Source organism: Biomphalaria glabrata, chromosome 11 (assembly GCF_947242115.1).
Source record: "Biomphalaria glabrata chromosome 11, xgBioGlab47.1, whole genome shotgun sequence".
Classification (NCBI taxonomy): Eukaryota; Metazoa; Mollusca; class Gastropoda; family Planorbidae; genus Biomphalaria; species Biomphalaria glabrata.
In genome coordinates this window covers 2,727,280-2,743,624 of record NC_074721.1, presented here as the reverse complement: position 1 = coordinate 2,743,624, position 16,345 = coordinate 2,727,280, and the positions used below count along the sequence as shown (strand labels likewise).

The 16,345-nt window shown below is 34.3% G+C and overlaps 1 protein-coding gene and 1 long non-coding RNA gene across 5 annotated transcripts; one reads left to right on the top strand and one right to left on the bottom strand.

Annotated features, from left to right (window-relative positions):
• Positions 1-1,092: 1,092 nt before the first annotated feature.
• LOC129921627 (uncharacterized) lies at positions 1,093-12,627 on the top strand. The gene is made up of 2 exons (XR_008773567.1): positions 1,093-1,430; positions 12,106-12,627. It is a non-coding gene; the product is annotated as an uncharacterized LOC129921627 (long non-coding RNA).
• LOC106070534 (failed axon connections homolog) lies at positions 3,567-16,310 on the bottom strand. Of its 4 annotated transcripts, none has more exons than XM_056003640.1 (8): positions 16,162-16,310; positions 13,827-13,920; positions 12,663-12,783; positions 11,341-11,476; positions 10,193-10,389; positions 8,690-8,889; positions 6,265-6,375; positions 3,567-5,844 (listed from the first exon to the last, which is right to left on the bottom strand). In XM_056003640.1, exons 2-8 carry the CDS (start codon positions 13,828-13,830, stop codon positions 5,738-5,740), a joined length of 876 nt encoding a protein of 291 aa, XP_055859615.1. In that variant the 5' UTR covers positions 13,831-13,920; positions 16,162-16,310; the 3' UTR covers positions 3,567-5,737. The 4 variants fall into 4 exon arrangements, with proteins under 4 accessions (XP_055859615.1, XP_055859617.1, XP_055859616.1 ...); XM_056003642.1 differs by having other exon boundaries at positions 12,663-12,768; XM_056003641.1 differs by lacking the exon at positions 13,827-13,920 and having other exon boundaries at positions 16,162-16,307.
• Positions 16,311-16,345: the final 35 nt, after the last annotated feature.

The window sequence follows — 16,345 nt, the reverse complement described above, 5'->3', positions numbered from 1 at the left end:
GTTTTAACCCTTAAAGTGCTGAGCTGTTTTACACACGCGCCTTAAGGGTTAAGGAGCATCCAAGAGTAAAACCTGCTAGTAGTACCTGCCAAAATTGCATACGACAAAGCAGCATTGAGAAAATAATGTCTTCGAAATAGTGCCGACTAAAATAGCAATACAATTTTACCACAAAATAGCGCAGAATGTATATATACATAATATCGAATGTGTGCAGGGGCGGCCTTAGCAGTGCGCGGGACCCTTAGCCGTAGGGGTAGACTATATTTATAGTACACTATACCGTAAACTCACCACGCTGACTGGCTCATCCGTCTCTTACATTGTAACAATAACAATACAGTACGTCCGCCTCTAAGCTGTGGGCCTTAATTTTGTTACAAAACATAGTACATTAGGCCTACGTGGCTACATTACGTAAGTGCAGTATATGTTGTAGTGTAATTGTTCTACATTAACAGAAGCAAATCAAAAGAAACCACTCGCGCGCTGTTAATGTCACCTTTCTCACTTTGCAAATTGAAGCCAATTAGTCGTTCTATAAGACCAAAGTGTGGCATAAGAGCTGTAGTGGCCCCTACACTTTAGCAGACCCGACTTTGGCGGAAGGGCTAAACCACAGGTTTTCAAAAAAAATAATTAAAAAAAAATTACTTCAAATACAAAATCAAAACCTAATAAAATACTCAGAAAGACACAGAGATAAAGGCACATTCCTCGTTCCATATACTCAGGAAACAAGAAAAGGACCAGGATGTCTGTGTGTAGTCGCTGAATGAACTCTTTTTGTATGTTTTGTCTGTCCTATTTATGTGCATGTTTCTGTTGTGTTGTCTGTATATGAGAAAAAAAAAGAGTCCTTGTAATTGTTCTGTTGTCACAGATTAATAATAAATTACTGTAGACGTTATTAAATAATAATGATAATAACGAGACTGTCTTTATCGAGGTAGACATATATAACTAACTTTTTATTTCCGTCCGATCCTTTGCTTTCGCACAAAACATAAACAACAAACAATGACGTAATATCATATAATATTAGCAGAATTAGCACAGTAATCACAACAAATTTCCACAAGGATCAATAAAGCTGTCTTAGTCTTAGGACAAACAAATGCTCATTCTTCCCTAGTGATATTAGAGCATGGAATGGGTTGCCTGAGCTAGCCAGGAAAACCAATATGACTTGGCAGAATTTAGGTCATTGGTTAACGTGCATGACTAGATGCATGACGCGTAGGACGAAGGCTAATCATCTTCTTCTTTGAAGTAACGTCTGTATTTTATAAGATAATATACGTTTGTGATGCCTAATTCTAAAATCTCATTTATCTGGAGGCAGATCTCTTTGATCAAACCAAGACGAAATGCTACTGACGGAGTTTTTTATACGGCAATGCAACCAAGTTGTTTGTGACATTCTTGTGGTAAAATAGTTGATACTTGTTTATGTTAAATAGTTGATACTTGTTTATGTGTGTGTAAAATAGTTGATACTTGTTTATGTTTGTGTAACGTCGTGAGAATCTTTTCACAACATTGACTTAGTGTGTTATTGTCTAAGTATCTTTCGTCAGTTCATGTGTCGTTCTAGCTTAATAAAGCCTTAGTTTTAGGTTTCTCGTCAGTGCTACTTAATTTAGGCCTAATTCAAATTACAGTATATAAGGCTATTTATAAGTATACTATGTGTCATGATTAGGTAATGGTAAATTAGGTAATGATTAGGTGTCATTAGGTAATAATTAAACACGCGTAGGACGTAATCATCTTTTTTTTCAGTAACATCTGTATTTTATAAGATAGGATAAGAGTCTATTTGCTTGGTGATGACCGAGTGCTGTCATTGTTGTCAATAAGTCCACTTCTATGAAGTTGGAATAATAGTCCACAGTGATTAGTTAGATACGTGGTTAATTCCCTCGTGTATCCATTATGCCAGCGCCTACTTTTTCCCATGGGCTACACCTGGACAGTAATCAGGAATGAGCCCAACTCCTGCTGAACCGAATGCCTCGCACTGGTCACTCCACTGGAAACGTCTTGTCTTTTCTTGTTAGCCTTCTCAGTGGGTGTAGCACGTCAGCAAGATTGTGTAAAATTTCGATAGATAGGCTATTGAACCATGCCTCAAAAACGTCTTATTTCTTGAGCATTTTTTTTTTTTTTTGGTTCATGTCTGCCATGGCTTTGATTTTCTTTAGATCTGGTTTGATCCCAAATGCACCAATTTCATGACCCATAAAGATAATTTCTTTTTTGTTTTTCTGCGGTCTTTGTTTCGTTGAGTTTTATCATTTTCCCTGCACATCTTTGAGGAAGTGTTTTCAGTTTGATGTCACGATCTCTTTCCGCTTCGTCACTGGAGTTTCCACATCCAGCTAGGACTTTGTCGTCTGCCACATTGATGCATCTGTCTAGCCTCTCTCTAGGGCTTGAGCTAACTTCCTTTGGAAAATTTCCCCACTTACATTCAGGCCAAAATTATTTAAAAAAAAACAACATATTTATATATTAGATGAAATGAGGTCTTAATTAAAGACAAAGCAGCCTTAACAACACAATTACACAATAACTAAGAAAAAAATATTTAATAGGGGATGAAATAACCGGTCACCATAATAGAGCCTTATATTTTTTTGTTTATTATTTATTCACACGTGAAGCAAGAATTAGATTTTATTTTCTTGACTCGAAGTGAGTAGAACAAAAGATATTTAATGGCACATTTTACCCCCCCCCCCCTTTTTTTTTTCTGTTACGGTACCTCTTTTTTTCAGAGGTTTGCTCAAACTTGATATTTTTTAAATTATAGGCTGAAAATGAGATTGAATAACTTTATAAACTCCTTGTCTCTTTTAAAGATTTAGATCTAGACTTTCTCATCATTTTTTTAGTATCACTCAATCTAATATATAAAGCAGAGAGTAAGGCGTATATATGTATGTATATAATGTATGTAATATAATGTATGTATGTCCTGCATAGAAATAAAAACCCTTAGACCAATCTTGATAAAACTTGGCATAAATGTTCCTTATTTCTTGGCGGAGACCCTAATGTATGTTTAATGTCCCTATCACTACTGGAGGGCCTTAAAATAGACAAAATTTAAGGTACTTAATTGTATCTCTATTAAAAAACAAAAACTTTTTAACAAATCGGGTAAGCCCATTTTCACATTCTATTTTTGATTTCGTGACAAAATAAAAAAAAAATGTGAAGGGAACATTCTCCATGTTTAACATAGATCTAAATTCAAACCAGTAGATCAGTAATACCGAAACAAATGCCTGCAGACTGCAGGTCATATCCGGCTAGTTTAAAAAAAAAAAAAAGATTTAGACAGGAAAATAAAACAATAGCAAAGAAATTTTCATAATGATCATGTCTACAACTGTAACTATTTGATATTAAGCTAATATTTACAACTTAAGTCCATTCATAATTATGTCATCTCTGGTTTGACCAAATCTCACTTTAGTCAATAAGTTCACAATTTCTTTATCAACCACAACATCTACACATACTTACACATACATACAACTCCAAAATGTAAAATGTTTGGAAAACTAATATTTGTGTTTTATTGATTGTGAAAATGGAAGTATGAAACAAAAATGTATTTTAAAAAATCACAAAATATATTTTTATAAAAATGTTTAAATATAAAGGTGCTTGTAAAATAGTGAAATACTTCTTCTAGTGATAATTATTGCAATAAGTTAAATAAGAAAGTAAAATTGGATAAAAAGTATCTTTATAGCTCATAACATAAAGTTAAAATGCAGTCCTGGATGGTTACCTGGTCATATATTGTTACGATGCTCTTAGGTTTGAACCCTGCCAGCCACCACCCCTATAACCTGCATAGATTTTGGGAAAAGGCAAACCAACCTTCATTTAAAGAAACATCTGAAACTCTACAAGCCTAGTCAGACAGATACATAAAGTAAAGTAAAGCTTCGTTTAGTTTTTTTTTCTGGTAACAAATCATTACAGGGAAAATTAAGTACCATTACCGTAGGAATAATGCAATGAAGCTAGAACCATCAATAAAACTGATGCTGTCAACTATAGATGCATTGGAATGTAAAAGCTATAGAGTAATGTAAATAGTTTTTAAAAATTCATTTATTGAATTAGAAGGCACTTGAAAAGAAATAAGAAATGTACTGATAAAAATAAAACACAGCTTTTCTGACGTAAACACAAAAAAATAGCAAAAAAATTATACCTGATTGTCAGCACAACTATCATCCTGTACAGAGAAGACTGACACTAAAGGCTAATTAAAGGAAATCTGTGTAAAAAAATAACTAGCCAAGTTTCAGAAAAATTGTAGACAAAAAAAAAAGCCATGTAAACATGATGGGATTTCAGGTTTGAATTCTTAGCAGTAATGAATTGTACACAATTTTTAAGAAGAGAAGAAAACAGAGCTTATCTATCAACCCACCATTTAAGTATATAATCCACCAAGATGGATCAGGTGACATCATTTTTCTGATGATACTACATAAAGGGAGAAGGCAGAGCTGAAGGGTGTAATTGCCATTTCTTGACTTTGTATATTATTCTTACTGCTAATGCTTTGTACTCCAACTAATAATTTAAGGAGATCGCTAAAATTAAATTATAAACAAATAATGAAAATAGTGAACATAGCCTGTGGATAATGCATTACTGTACTACAATAGCATGACTAAATCACACAAAACTCAATAGGACTAAACAACTAAATCCATGAGGACTTTACAATGTGACATATAATTCTATAGGTTAAAAGATCAACAATTAACTAGAGTCAACGCAAAGTGTAAGACACGAAACAGTTCTTGAAATAATAAAACTAATAAGAACTTTAATAGGATGTGACTAATAAAAAATATTTGATTTTAATGAACATTACAACAGAGAAAATGGCCGGAAATCTTAATGTTTCTCCCTGTATTAAAAAAAAAAAAATGTGTTTAGCATTTTGTCAATCAAATTAATACAGCCTTACTAGTAATTTGCTTCAACAACAAATATAAGGCTAGGAAAGAAAAATAACGTCCATTTTGTATAATGCCATAAAAAAAAAAAGGATGGATGATATTGTCATAAGATTCTAGTCAACAGGTAATACATACTAATAAGTAATAGGGCACAATAAAACTAGTAGGTCACAAAAATTGATTTACCCTGAGAAAATGAACACAAAAATCTAGCTTACAAAGTAAAATAATTTGTGTTTCAAGTCATTAAAAAAAAAACAATATACAATCTTGTATAAAATATATTTGATATATGATACAAACTAAGTATAAAAAGTACTAAAGATTACAAAATTACCTAGGAAAATTATTGCCACATAGAACTCACACATCTTTTTTATTATGCAGCTAGAAATATCAATGTAATAATAACAATAATATTATAATGAACTAAAGAAAACAGTGAACAGTATTACATAAAAATACTCTCCAATACAGCTGTTTTGTTGATCATAAGCTGCTAATTTACAATTACATGTTTGATTTAATATAAACTTCTACATTAGGAATAAAAGTATACATTTAACAAATTTAACTTGTGTATTTTACAAATATTGATGCATGTTTGAAATTTCTTACGTTAGACTTTGTTATAAGTTGTAATACTATAACATAGTTTGACATGTCTGACCAAAAACTAATTCACACAGAACTTTGTTAAAATCTGTTAAACTTTCTTGGGATGGCTGGAACCTTTAAGCAATACTTTTTCTAGTTCCTCCATGAGTAATGCAGTCATCCCAGTCAGGCCAAAATTTTTCTTTCATCCGAAGGCAGTAGCGATGTAGAGATGGGAATGAATCTACAATGAAAATAAAATAATTTACAAATATATTTGAGAAAGGTATTTCCATACATTTTCTTTGAAGATTTTACAGCATTAAGACCTATATATAAGGAAAAATACTTCTTATCTTATATAATATAGACGTTTACTTCAAAAAAGAAGATGATTATGTCCTACGCGTCATGCATTCAGTCATGCATATTAACCAGTGACTTAAATTCTGCCAAGTCACTCTTATTTTAGAAATAACTTATTGGCTTGGAATAACTGATAATATTTAAGTGTTACTGTGAGAAACCTATTTATCTATGTTTGCTTAAAAAAAACTATTAAAATACTTTTTAAAAAAAGAGTCTTTGTTTAGATTTAAATCCTCAAAACATTTTCTTTTAATTGCTACTAATATTTCTGTCATTATATTTCCAAACTACTCACTTGGTATGAGATTGTTGTGTTCTGGAGCATGCCATAAAATCTGTGCCAATAATCCAAAGGCTGAACAGTCCACATCACAAGGATTATCTCCCATTAAAAATGGCTTATCTCCTGCAAAACATTTGTTTAGATAGATTCTCTAAGTATTTTTCAAAGCATTATATACTTATTTTTTAAAAAAAAGGTAAAAACATAAGCGCCTTGAAGATGGAGTAAGAATTTATTTGGTGGGAATACAATCATTAAGGTATAAACAAAGTTGAAATTATCTTGTATGTTAGGGACTGGACCAAAACACATGTTCCAAAGAAAAACTGGAGTAAGAATTTATTTGGTGGGAATACAGTCATTAAGGTATAAACAAAGTTGAAATTATCTTGTATGTTAGGGACTGGACCAAAACACATGTTCCGACAAAAAACTGTACTGTAAACTTATCTCTGTTGGTGGAACTATCCCCCTCCTTTCCTTTTCTTCAAAAACTTACATGACTATGGGGCTTTTCCCATATAATATATGACAACCAAGGAGTGATCTGTGTCACAGTCTGCACTGTGATAGGACCTGGTAAGCTTGACAAATTTTTTGTCTTACCATGATTAGATCTAGTTGGTGCCAGTGTTTGGAGCGAGGGTGCCGCCAAGATACTCTGTGCTGCGGTTTAGTCTTGAAATAGGTATTAGTGACACAGAGGGAGTGTAGAGAGCAAACCTCGAGAAGCCTTTGTTCATTTTCATTTACTTTTCCAACACCAAAACGCCCAATACAGCTGGCACAAGAAAAACTGGTCACCCCCACCTCCGTTACATAGATGTAATAAAACGTGACCTCAAATCAGTGAACATCAATACTGACAAATGGGAAGACATAGCTCTAGACCACAACAGATGGAGAGAGACAGTGACCAAGAAAGCTATGGACAGTGAAAGAACATGGGTCTCAGCTCAGGAAGAAAAGCTTACAATTCGAAAAATGGCCAGCTCCTCTACCACCGAAGCAAAAGCCACCTTAACCTGCGCTGTGGACGGGAGTGTCTCTCCAAAATAGGGCTCCACAGCCACATGAGTAAGTGTGCTCTGAGATGAACCATGGTCGTTCTACGACTGAAGAAGGCCAATGAATATGACAACCCATAGATATAGTTCCTATTTCAGACCATGTAGTCTATAGGGCAGGTGATGTAAAGGTCATCAGTTTCTGTAGCTCATAGTTAATCAACACAATGTGAACTGGGTGGACTCTAAAGCGTAAGTCTTCACCAGAAGTCAAGATGCTTATAATAGCTGCTTCTTTGTGATCGAAGATGAGAACATTTCTCATATCCTTTAAACTCGTAGATGGCTGTAAAGTTCAATCCTCGCTTTAAAAGCCGGCTGCATGGGTAGGTTTGGTCAGTTGCAGATAGACATGCTTTTTCCTCTCAGCTTTTTGATGATTCAGTGCTCTTTCACGCTGGGCTCTCTTCTTGCTTCATAACTCGTGACTTCCACACTCACAGCTTCATGCCATGAAGAGCGATTATGAGCTAGTGCTTCCCAGCCATGAATGTCAATATCACACTCCTTGAAGGAGCTCTTAAAAGTATCTTTATAGCGCTGAAAGCGCTTTCCTACTTACAGCTCCCCATACAGAAGTTATTTAGGAAGGCCATTGTCTGGCATGCGCACTACATGTCCCGCCCATTGAAATTGGGACTTTTTTACTGTGGCATTAATACTGTTCATGTTGGACAGATTTAGGATTTCAGTATCTGGTATGTGGTCAGACCAATGCACCTTGTGAATTTTCCTTAGACAGCGAAGGTGGAAGGAGTTTAGCTTTTGATGTGGCAGGAATAAAAGGTCCAGGACTTTGATGCATATATAATAGCTGCTCCTTTGTGATCGAAGATGAGAACATTTCTCATATCTTTTAAACTCGTAGATGACTGTAAAGTCCAGTGGGAAGCATGGTCGAGAGGCCAAGTGCGCTTGAACTTGGCTTGTCTACCTAGAAGGGGGCTCGAGGTTCGACACCCGACTCAGGCAGAGTTTTGTTTACTGAGCGCCTAAAGGCAGCACGGAAAACCAACTCCTAGATTGGACCAAAAGCGCTCTGAGCATGCTATAAGCATGAAAGTAGCACTATATAAAAGCTTTAATAATAATTTAATAATAATAAAAGAGTGACGGGAGCACCACAACACTGTAGACTTTCAGCTTTGTGGATATGCTGAGTCCTCTCCGTTGCCACACTTGTTCATGTGCATCAAGGAAGTCTACCCCATCGACAGCAAGAAGTTTTACGACTAGATCACCCAACATTCAATATGTTTAAATATTTCTTTTTAGTTATTATCTAATTAATCACTAAATGTGTAATGGAAACAGAATAACACAAATTTTTCTCACAAATATAGGTATGAAGTATTAAAATTGAAAGTTACCTAGGTAATCAGACAATGCTTGCAAATCAGTCAACATAATGTGTTTGACCTCCTCTGGACTGTGTCTACCAATACCCTGGTCATAAGTCTGTTTGTAGACAAGACGATTTAAATAAATGCGCAGCAAGGGAGATCTAATCACATAGTTTTTGATAATTTCTTGTTCTTTATTGTAAACCCAGCGAAAAACGACCATAGTCCTGAAGAATAAAAACAAACAGAAAAGATTTAATCCAGTTTAAATAAGATAACAAATAGACATTCTTAAATTAAACACATGCTACTATCTTTTTTGTTTAAAAGTCATGTAGCTAAGAAAGAATTTAAAACCAATAGAACTGACACCAAAAACAGGTTTGCTCCCTATGCAATGTAATACACTTATAGGTGTCACAGCCTAGTTCTTGTTGTAGGCGTGATGACGCGAATGTCTCTGTGCGTTGTAGATACCTCTTCTGGTACTACTATAATGTTCTCTGACTTGTTAACTAAATACTTTCTCACACGTACTAGATTTGCAGGTGCGTGAGAACACTAACATACTGAACTCTCCGACCACAACATTTAGAATTATTAATAAATGCTCTTGTAGCAGACATGAATTTTATTCACACAATAATTCACAAAAGATATTGGCGACTTCAGCCATCACAAATTATACATCCAAAGAAATAACTTATATAATAATCACTTTCTACTTATACTTTCTACTCAAGGAGATAGCAACGCTCCTCTCTCTACAAGAGTCCACACTTAACTGAGGTGTCCACCTCGTGGTCAGCTTCCGACCAAGAAAATCTCGTGCTAACTGCACGGAATAGTTCAGTGACTACTAGTCACCAAATATTACAGGGGTTCTAAAACTGATATATGACAATAGGGAGGGTGAAAGCTGAGTAAAAAAAACTTGTAGATCAAATTAAAAAGAGCTAGATTGAGTGATTTACAAATAGAAGGTGCCAATTTATGGCACAAGAGAGATAAGGTCCAAAAACATGATAACTACAAATGGTAAAAACTATACCACCCCCCAGGAGGCACGGTGGCTGAGCGGTAAAGCGCTTGGCTTCCGAACCGGGGACCGGGGCTCGAATCCTGGTGAAGACTGGGATTTTTAATCTCTAAAGGGTAAATGACATTAGTAAGGGAAAAGTAAAGGCGGTTGGTCATTGTGCTGGCCACATGACACTCTTGTTAACCGTAGGTCACAGAAACAGATGACCTTTACATCATCTGCCCTATAGACCACAAGGTCTGAAAGGGGAACTTTACTTTTTTACTTTATACTACCCCCCACCCCACCACAAAAAAAAATAATACAAAATTAAAGACAAGATGATAGCTGATAATTGAAGTCTAAACAAATTTAGCAAATTAGTTTTATTATTATGGAAAAAAACATCTATCTATATTTTTGTTTTTTTTGTCTTTATTCTTACCTTCTTTCTAAAATAATAAATCTTACAGGGTCTGCAATAGAGAAAACGTGTATAAAATACCTACCAGTACAAATGTTCATCTATCATAGCTTGAAAAGCTGTTGCCACAGCTCTGTCTGTCTGGTTCAGATATTTGTTGTTGTCAATATTCAGTTTCTTGTTCAAGTACTCAATGCAGAATTGGGAATCCGGAATGTTCTCACCATTGTAGATGATAAATGGAGTTTTCCCCTTCTTAGAAAACTTTCCAGAGTAATCATTCTGTAAAAGATGTCAATACATTTCCAATACTTATTGCATTCAAAACATGATTTGATAAGTTCCTCTTCTGAAAAACATGATCTCATTTCCTATCAACTCTATGATTTTGTTTTATCTATATTTTGAAAAGCTGAATACAAAAAAAAATTTTTTTTTAGAGATTTAATATCAACACATAAATTGTAAAAATCTCCATTCAAAGTGAGATGAATATTGTAATTTTGTAAAAAAAAAAAAATTCATTCTGTTTTATAAATTGAAAATGTTATGTTCTTAAATAGTATTGAAAAATTTAGTGTTACAGATTTCATATTTTAACACAACACTTAAAACTGAATGGCAAGAAACAGAGATGAAAAACAAGAACAATGCTTTAGATCATCTAAAGTACACTTTCTTATACACTTAAAAAATATAAACTTGCCAGGGGTACCCATGAAAATATCGTTAACAATTGAAATAAAAAAAGAGTAATCTTTGTAATTATTCTTTTCCTATTTTAGTAGGATTTTAACTATTAAACAATTTAAGTCAATTAGTCGTCAGTGACAACTACTGCCTATCCTAAGTCTTAATAAAAGCAGAGGGTCGATAAGCAAAGTAGTCTGAGAACTGTTGCTGATACTTAAGCAAGATAAAATAGATAAGAATAATAAACCTAAACTTATGGCTTCCTTTTGTTGAGAAATAACTATGGATTATCTCATGCAAATGAGATGAATGCCTGGGCATTAGCTATGCTAGGAATGGTGTCACCCACACAGATGTTCCCCCCTCTCCATGCAGCTGATCTATCCAAAGAAATGGCAAGTTCAGGATCAGTTGTATCACAGGCTCTACCAAGGTGTAGCACAGTGTGCTGCAAGCTGCCAAAAGTCGCCGGCTCTGATTTTTTTCTCAGACCTAACATCAACAAAATGAATATGAGCTCTACCATAAATTACAATTTACCTGATAAGGGATTTTGGACATCCTCAAGTAGGTCTCCAGTTTGAGAGGAAATGGCGATACTGATGGAGCGTAAGGTCCTCTTTGCCATTGAAACAGTATCACAGTATTGGGTGGGTAGTTCTTTGACTCACGATTTCTAACAACATATTAAAAAAAAATGTATTATTAAATTAAATTAAATTATGGCTTTTATATAGCGCTACTTTCATGCTTATAGCATGCTCAGAGCGCTTGTGTGTGTGGGGGTGGGGGGGTGGGTGTTATCTAGGAGAAAGTTTTTCCGTGCACAACTCTGCCCAAGTCAGGTGTCGAACCTCGAGCCCCCTTCATAGGTAGCCAAGGCAAGGCAAGTTCAAGCGCACTTAGCCTCTTGACCACGCTTCCCACAGTAAAGCAAATGCAGTTAGTGTATGAGGAAAATTATGACATTGATGGGAAACTTTTTTTTTCCCATTTAGTTTGTTTTAAGTTCAACCATGAGGTCAGAAAAACAACAATAGCAATAAAATATGAGGGTGGGAAAAAAAAAAGTTTTTAAAAAATATTGTTAGCAATTACATTTTTCAAGTAGTAAATCTTGGTAAGACTGCAAAATTTTTTTTTAATAAGAAATGTTTGACTTATACCCTTACTGCTAATGAATTAGTATTAGAGTTAACTAAAAAAAAATATTCAGTGGTTTAAAACAAATTTTATGCAAAAAAATTTTACAAAAAATAGATAAAAAAATTTAAGTTGAAAATTGTTCTTTTTTTTTTTTTTCAGGGTGGAAGGAAGAAGTTGGTCAAAGTTGGAAATTCCTGAAATTAGCAGTGAAGCAGACAGAGAGTCATGCTAATAATGAAAATGTCATGAGTTTAATTCCCATACTGGCATTTTTTTTTAAACGACAATCCAACCTGACTTTAACTTTTATAAGCTATGAATTGATTAACATTTTTTACATCAATAGTTTGTTGTTTTTTTTGGGAGGGTTTTGTTTTAATTTAAACCTGTTATATTGTGTAAACATTTTTTTATCTTTTATTTCATAGCCACATTGTCAAGATGGCTCGATAGTAAATTAATTTTGTCTAGCTTAGAATATTGTTACATTGTTTAAAGGGATGTTTTTACTTTTTCTTGAGAGGAAGAGAATGGCACTAAAACATAATCAGTTCAATTTCTTTTTAAACTACTTTTTGGCCTTAAGGTTTACCATTTTTGATAATGTTTTTGACTAAGATTCGTTTTTGGTTTTTCTTGGGATTAAAATTTATATTACTTAATATCATCAAGTTATACAAATTGTTGTTTTTAGTGAAAAAATAACATATCCTTACCTCCTCGCCTTGACAACTTTGTGCAACACAACCAGAACAGTAACTGCCCCAACACCAGCTAGGTAAGGGTGTTCAGTGACATAGCCTCTCAGAGTTTCCAGCATGGCTAAAATCATACAAACTAGAAAACCAGACGGCAAAAAGTTTTGTTTTAAATATAAATCTAAATCTATTTCATTTTCTTAAGCCAGCCTTAAAACACCTATGCAGATACCAAAATGTTAATAAGCGACTTATATGGGTGCCTGGTCATGGGGTAGGCAAAACGGACTGTCGTCTTAATAGTCCCAAGTTCTAAACTTGTCTGCTGCCACCATGCTGGAGGTTTTAGCTAGGATGTAATAAGCTTCAATCCTGAAACCAACAAGTCAATAGAGCCAAAACATTCAGGGTAGGCCCATGCGCACACAATTTAGGTCCTGAATAGCTAGATCTTAAAAATGATCTTCATCACTCATTCTCTATTTCTTATTGTCTTTACTTAGTCATCACTCAGTAATTATTTTATGTCTTAATTGCACAGGTTTCATTTTGGGAAATGCAAGAATATTATTAAAAGAAATGATTACTTCCTTAAATCAAAAATTAATTTTTAAAGTACAGGAACATTAGTCTACATATTTGATGTGCTTTTATTTAACATATAAAACCAAGAAGCAACATTCAACAATCAAATGTCTACATCTTAACAAGAAAAAGATCTAGAATCTAGATGTAATTATTATCAGATTTGTGTAAAAAAAATATTAGTAAAGCTAATATAAGTAAAGCTTCAATAAAATTGAGGGAATTTTAAATTTACCCTATTATTATTTAACTTCAGAACACTTTGGCCCATGGCCAATTTTTTTTTTTTCTGTCTAGACAAGCCAAATTTTAATACATTTATTTTTTACTTTGAAAAATTATAATGGTCTAACTAGTGTTTTTCCCAGTGTGGCCAACAAGCTAGTAAATCTTTTCTCAGCAATATACATCAACTGTTAAATTTCTAGGAAAATCATTATAGGCGTTTTTGAGATCAGCTGTCCAGGCTCCTGGATCTAGGTTCCACGAAGGAGTGACTTGAATAGAGGTATTGTAAAAAACATTATTAAATTTCATGAGTGTGAAAATGCTGAGAGACAAATATAAAATAGCCTAGGATCAGTAAGCTGTACTCACACATTGTGATTTAATTCTTTAACAAACCCAAGTGTAACTAAATTGGCTGTTTTATTTAAATATGGCTTTGAATTCACACTGCATAGACCAGCAGCTGAAAGAAACAAAAGTAATGCAGTTGATGTTAAGTTTTTAGATAATGGTGATAATGAACATGAGATGGGAAGAGAAAATAAGAAACAAAATACGCCTGTTAACATTTTTCCCCTTTTTTAAAAATCCTCTATTCAGGTTGCACATTCATGGGCACAGAGTAGGTGGATGGACATGGTTCTTGAAAATGGCTTTAACGATTTTCCTATAAAATGGATGGTTGATGTATATCTTTGGGAAAAGAATTACTAGCTATTTGGCCACACTTAGAAAACTCTAGAGCAGCCGTTATAATATTTCTAAGTATCAAAAAAAAAAATTCATAAAATTTTTGCTAGAGGACTAGAAAATCTTTATCTTGAACAGATTACCAGCCTGGCCTCTTCAGGTATTTCCGCAAGTAGGCACTATTCATGTAGAGTTTAATAAATTTGCGCATTGTCTTCTAAGTCTAGATCTATAGGTGTATCATTGAAGTTGCATATACTCTGATTTATAGATCTGTAGATTTATACATACCCTTAACCAGTGCTTTTGTAAAAAAAAAAATAGGTGCCGGTACTCGGTGATTAGGTGCCGGTACTCAGTGATGGATTGCCTAACTTTTAACTATTAATAAATTAATAATATACAGTAAAATACAAGAAAATTTAAAAAGGTGCCGGTACGCCATACTGGTGCATACCATCACAAAAAAAGCCCTGTCCTTAACCAGGATTATTTTAGTGGGGAGGGGGTAGAAATGTTTTAATTTTTTTTTTTAAATTTATCATTCATTAGATAGTAAAGTTCCCCTTTCAAACCTTGTGGTCTATAGGGCAGATGATGTAAAGGTCATCTGTTTCTGTGGCCTACGGTTTACGAGGGTGTCATGTGGCCAGCACAACGACCAACCGCCTTTACTTTTCCCCAACTAACGTTAGGTACCCATTAGAGCTGGGTGGACTCAGAGGTGCCAGAAGATCCTGAATTTAAAAATCCTAGTCTTCACCAGGATTCGAACCCCGGACCCCAGTTCGGTAGCCAAGCGCTTTACCTCTCAGCCACCAGGCCTCCATTCCTTAGATATTGAGAGTAAAATAATTGCTCTCATGAATCATTCATTGGCTTCATAAAGGAGGAGTTGTCTATATTTAAAAAGTATTATTTTTTATAATTTACTTGTTTTTAAATTTAAAAAAATCTTCATCCTATGTTAATACCTAATAGGACTACCAGAATCTGTCTCAAAATTTTTTGTTTACTAAAATCATTAATTATTATAAGCCTTATAATAAGGCATAGTAACTCTTCTTCAAACTGTCATGCTGCTTATACTATCTCTTGTAAAATGATCTTATTTGTTAAATCAGCAAACAAGTAATGCAATCTCTATATGATGCATGTTACTTATATAGAGAGACAGCTCTATAATTGATATGTTTTAATGAGAGGAAATGGTGAATTAAATATTAGCTGCCAGATCCTCAGGTATGCGATCTGGACTGTTCTTCTGTGGTATTGATGTTACTGGGTTAGATTAGAACCCTGCATACTGCAATCTGCCATCATCCTACAGTGGCTACAGGTTTGAACTGGGATGTAATTATCTTCAGAATTTGAAGGAACATCCAAAACATGCAAGACATTTTTACAAACAGAAACAATGGAAAATCCTGACCAGGGCATTTTATTTGGCACACACAGCAATACAGGCCCAGGCAAACCAACCACTTAAATTGACCATCCAGATTACCCCCCAACCACCACCACCACAATGCAAGATAATGGTGATAATGAATATGCTGAGGTGGGAAGAGAAAATAAGACACAAAATAAGCCTGTTAACATTTTTCCCATTTTTACAAATCAGGTTGCACATTCATGAGCACTGAGCGATATGGCGATAGGTAGTAACTAGTATTTATCAGCTCCACACTTTGCCACTCCAGAGGTCAGGTGTAATACACTGTAATATGACACACCCTTTCCAGCCCACCCCCAACTTTGCAATACTCATTTTCATCAACACACACAACAGAGTTACATCTTAACAGAGCCAAAACAAATAAGAGTCTAGAATAATAACACTAAACTAGAGATAAGTGACTAATAACACTTTTAACAGACTTTTATCAGACAAAATGGGGCTAGAGTCGGCTAGAGTAGAGTCAATATTTTAAATTTAAATGTATATCTCTTAACAAATCTAAATATCTATTCTAAAATATAGATCTATAATATGGCTTAAGATCTGTTTTACCTGAGGATAATCTGGTAACAGTAGATCTAGATCTATTCTATAAGCCTATATGGATCAGAGGTTAACACACAAAAAAAGTGCACAGTAATGATTGTTTACTGTTACACACTTAGTGACCTACTCTAGATCTAGATCATGGCAGACTTTCTAGTTCAGTGAGTTTGACCTATATTGGTAAATCAAC

Bases quoted from the DNA above. Each gene is read 5' to 3' on its own strand.
- LOC106070534 (XM_056003640.1), bottom strand. The intron at 6,376-8,689 runs GTAACTTTCAAT...AATGTTTTGCAG, and splicing joins AGCATTGTCTGATTACCTAG to GAGATAAGCCATTTTTAATG. The intron at 5,845-6,264 runs GTGAGTAGTTTG...TTTTCATTGTAG, and splicing joins ACACAACAATCTCATACCAA to ATTCATTCCCATCTCTACAT.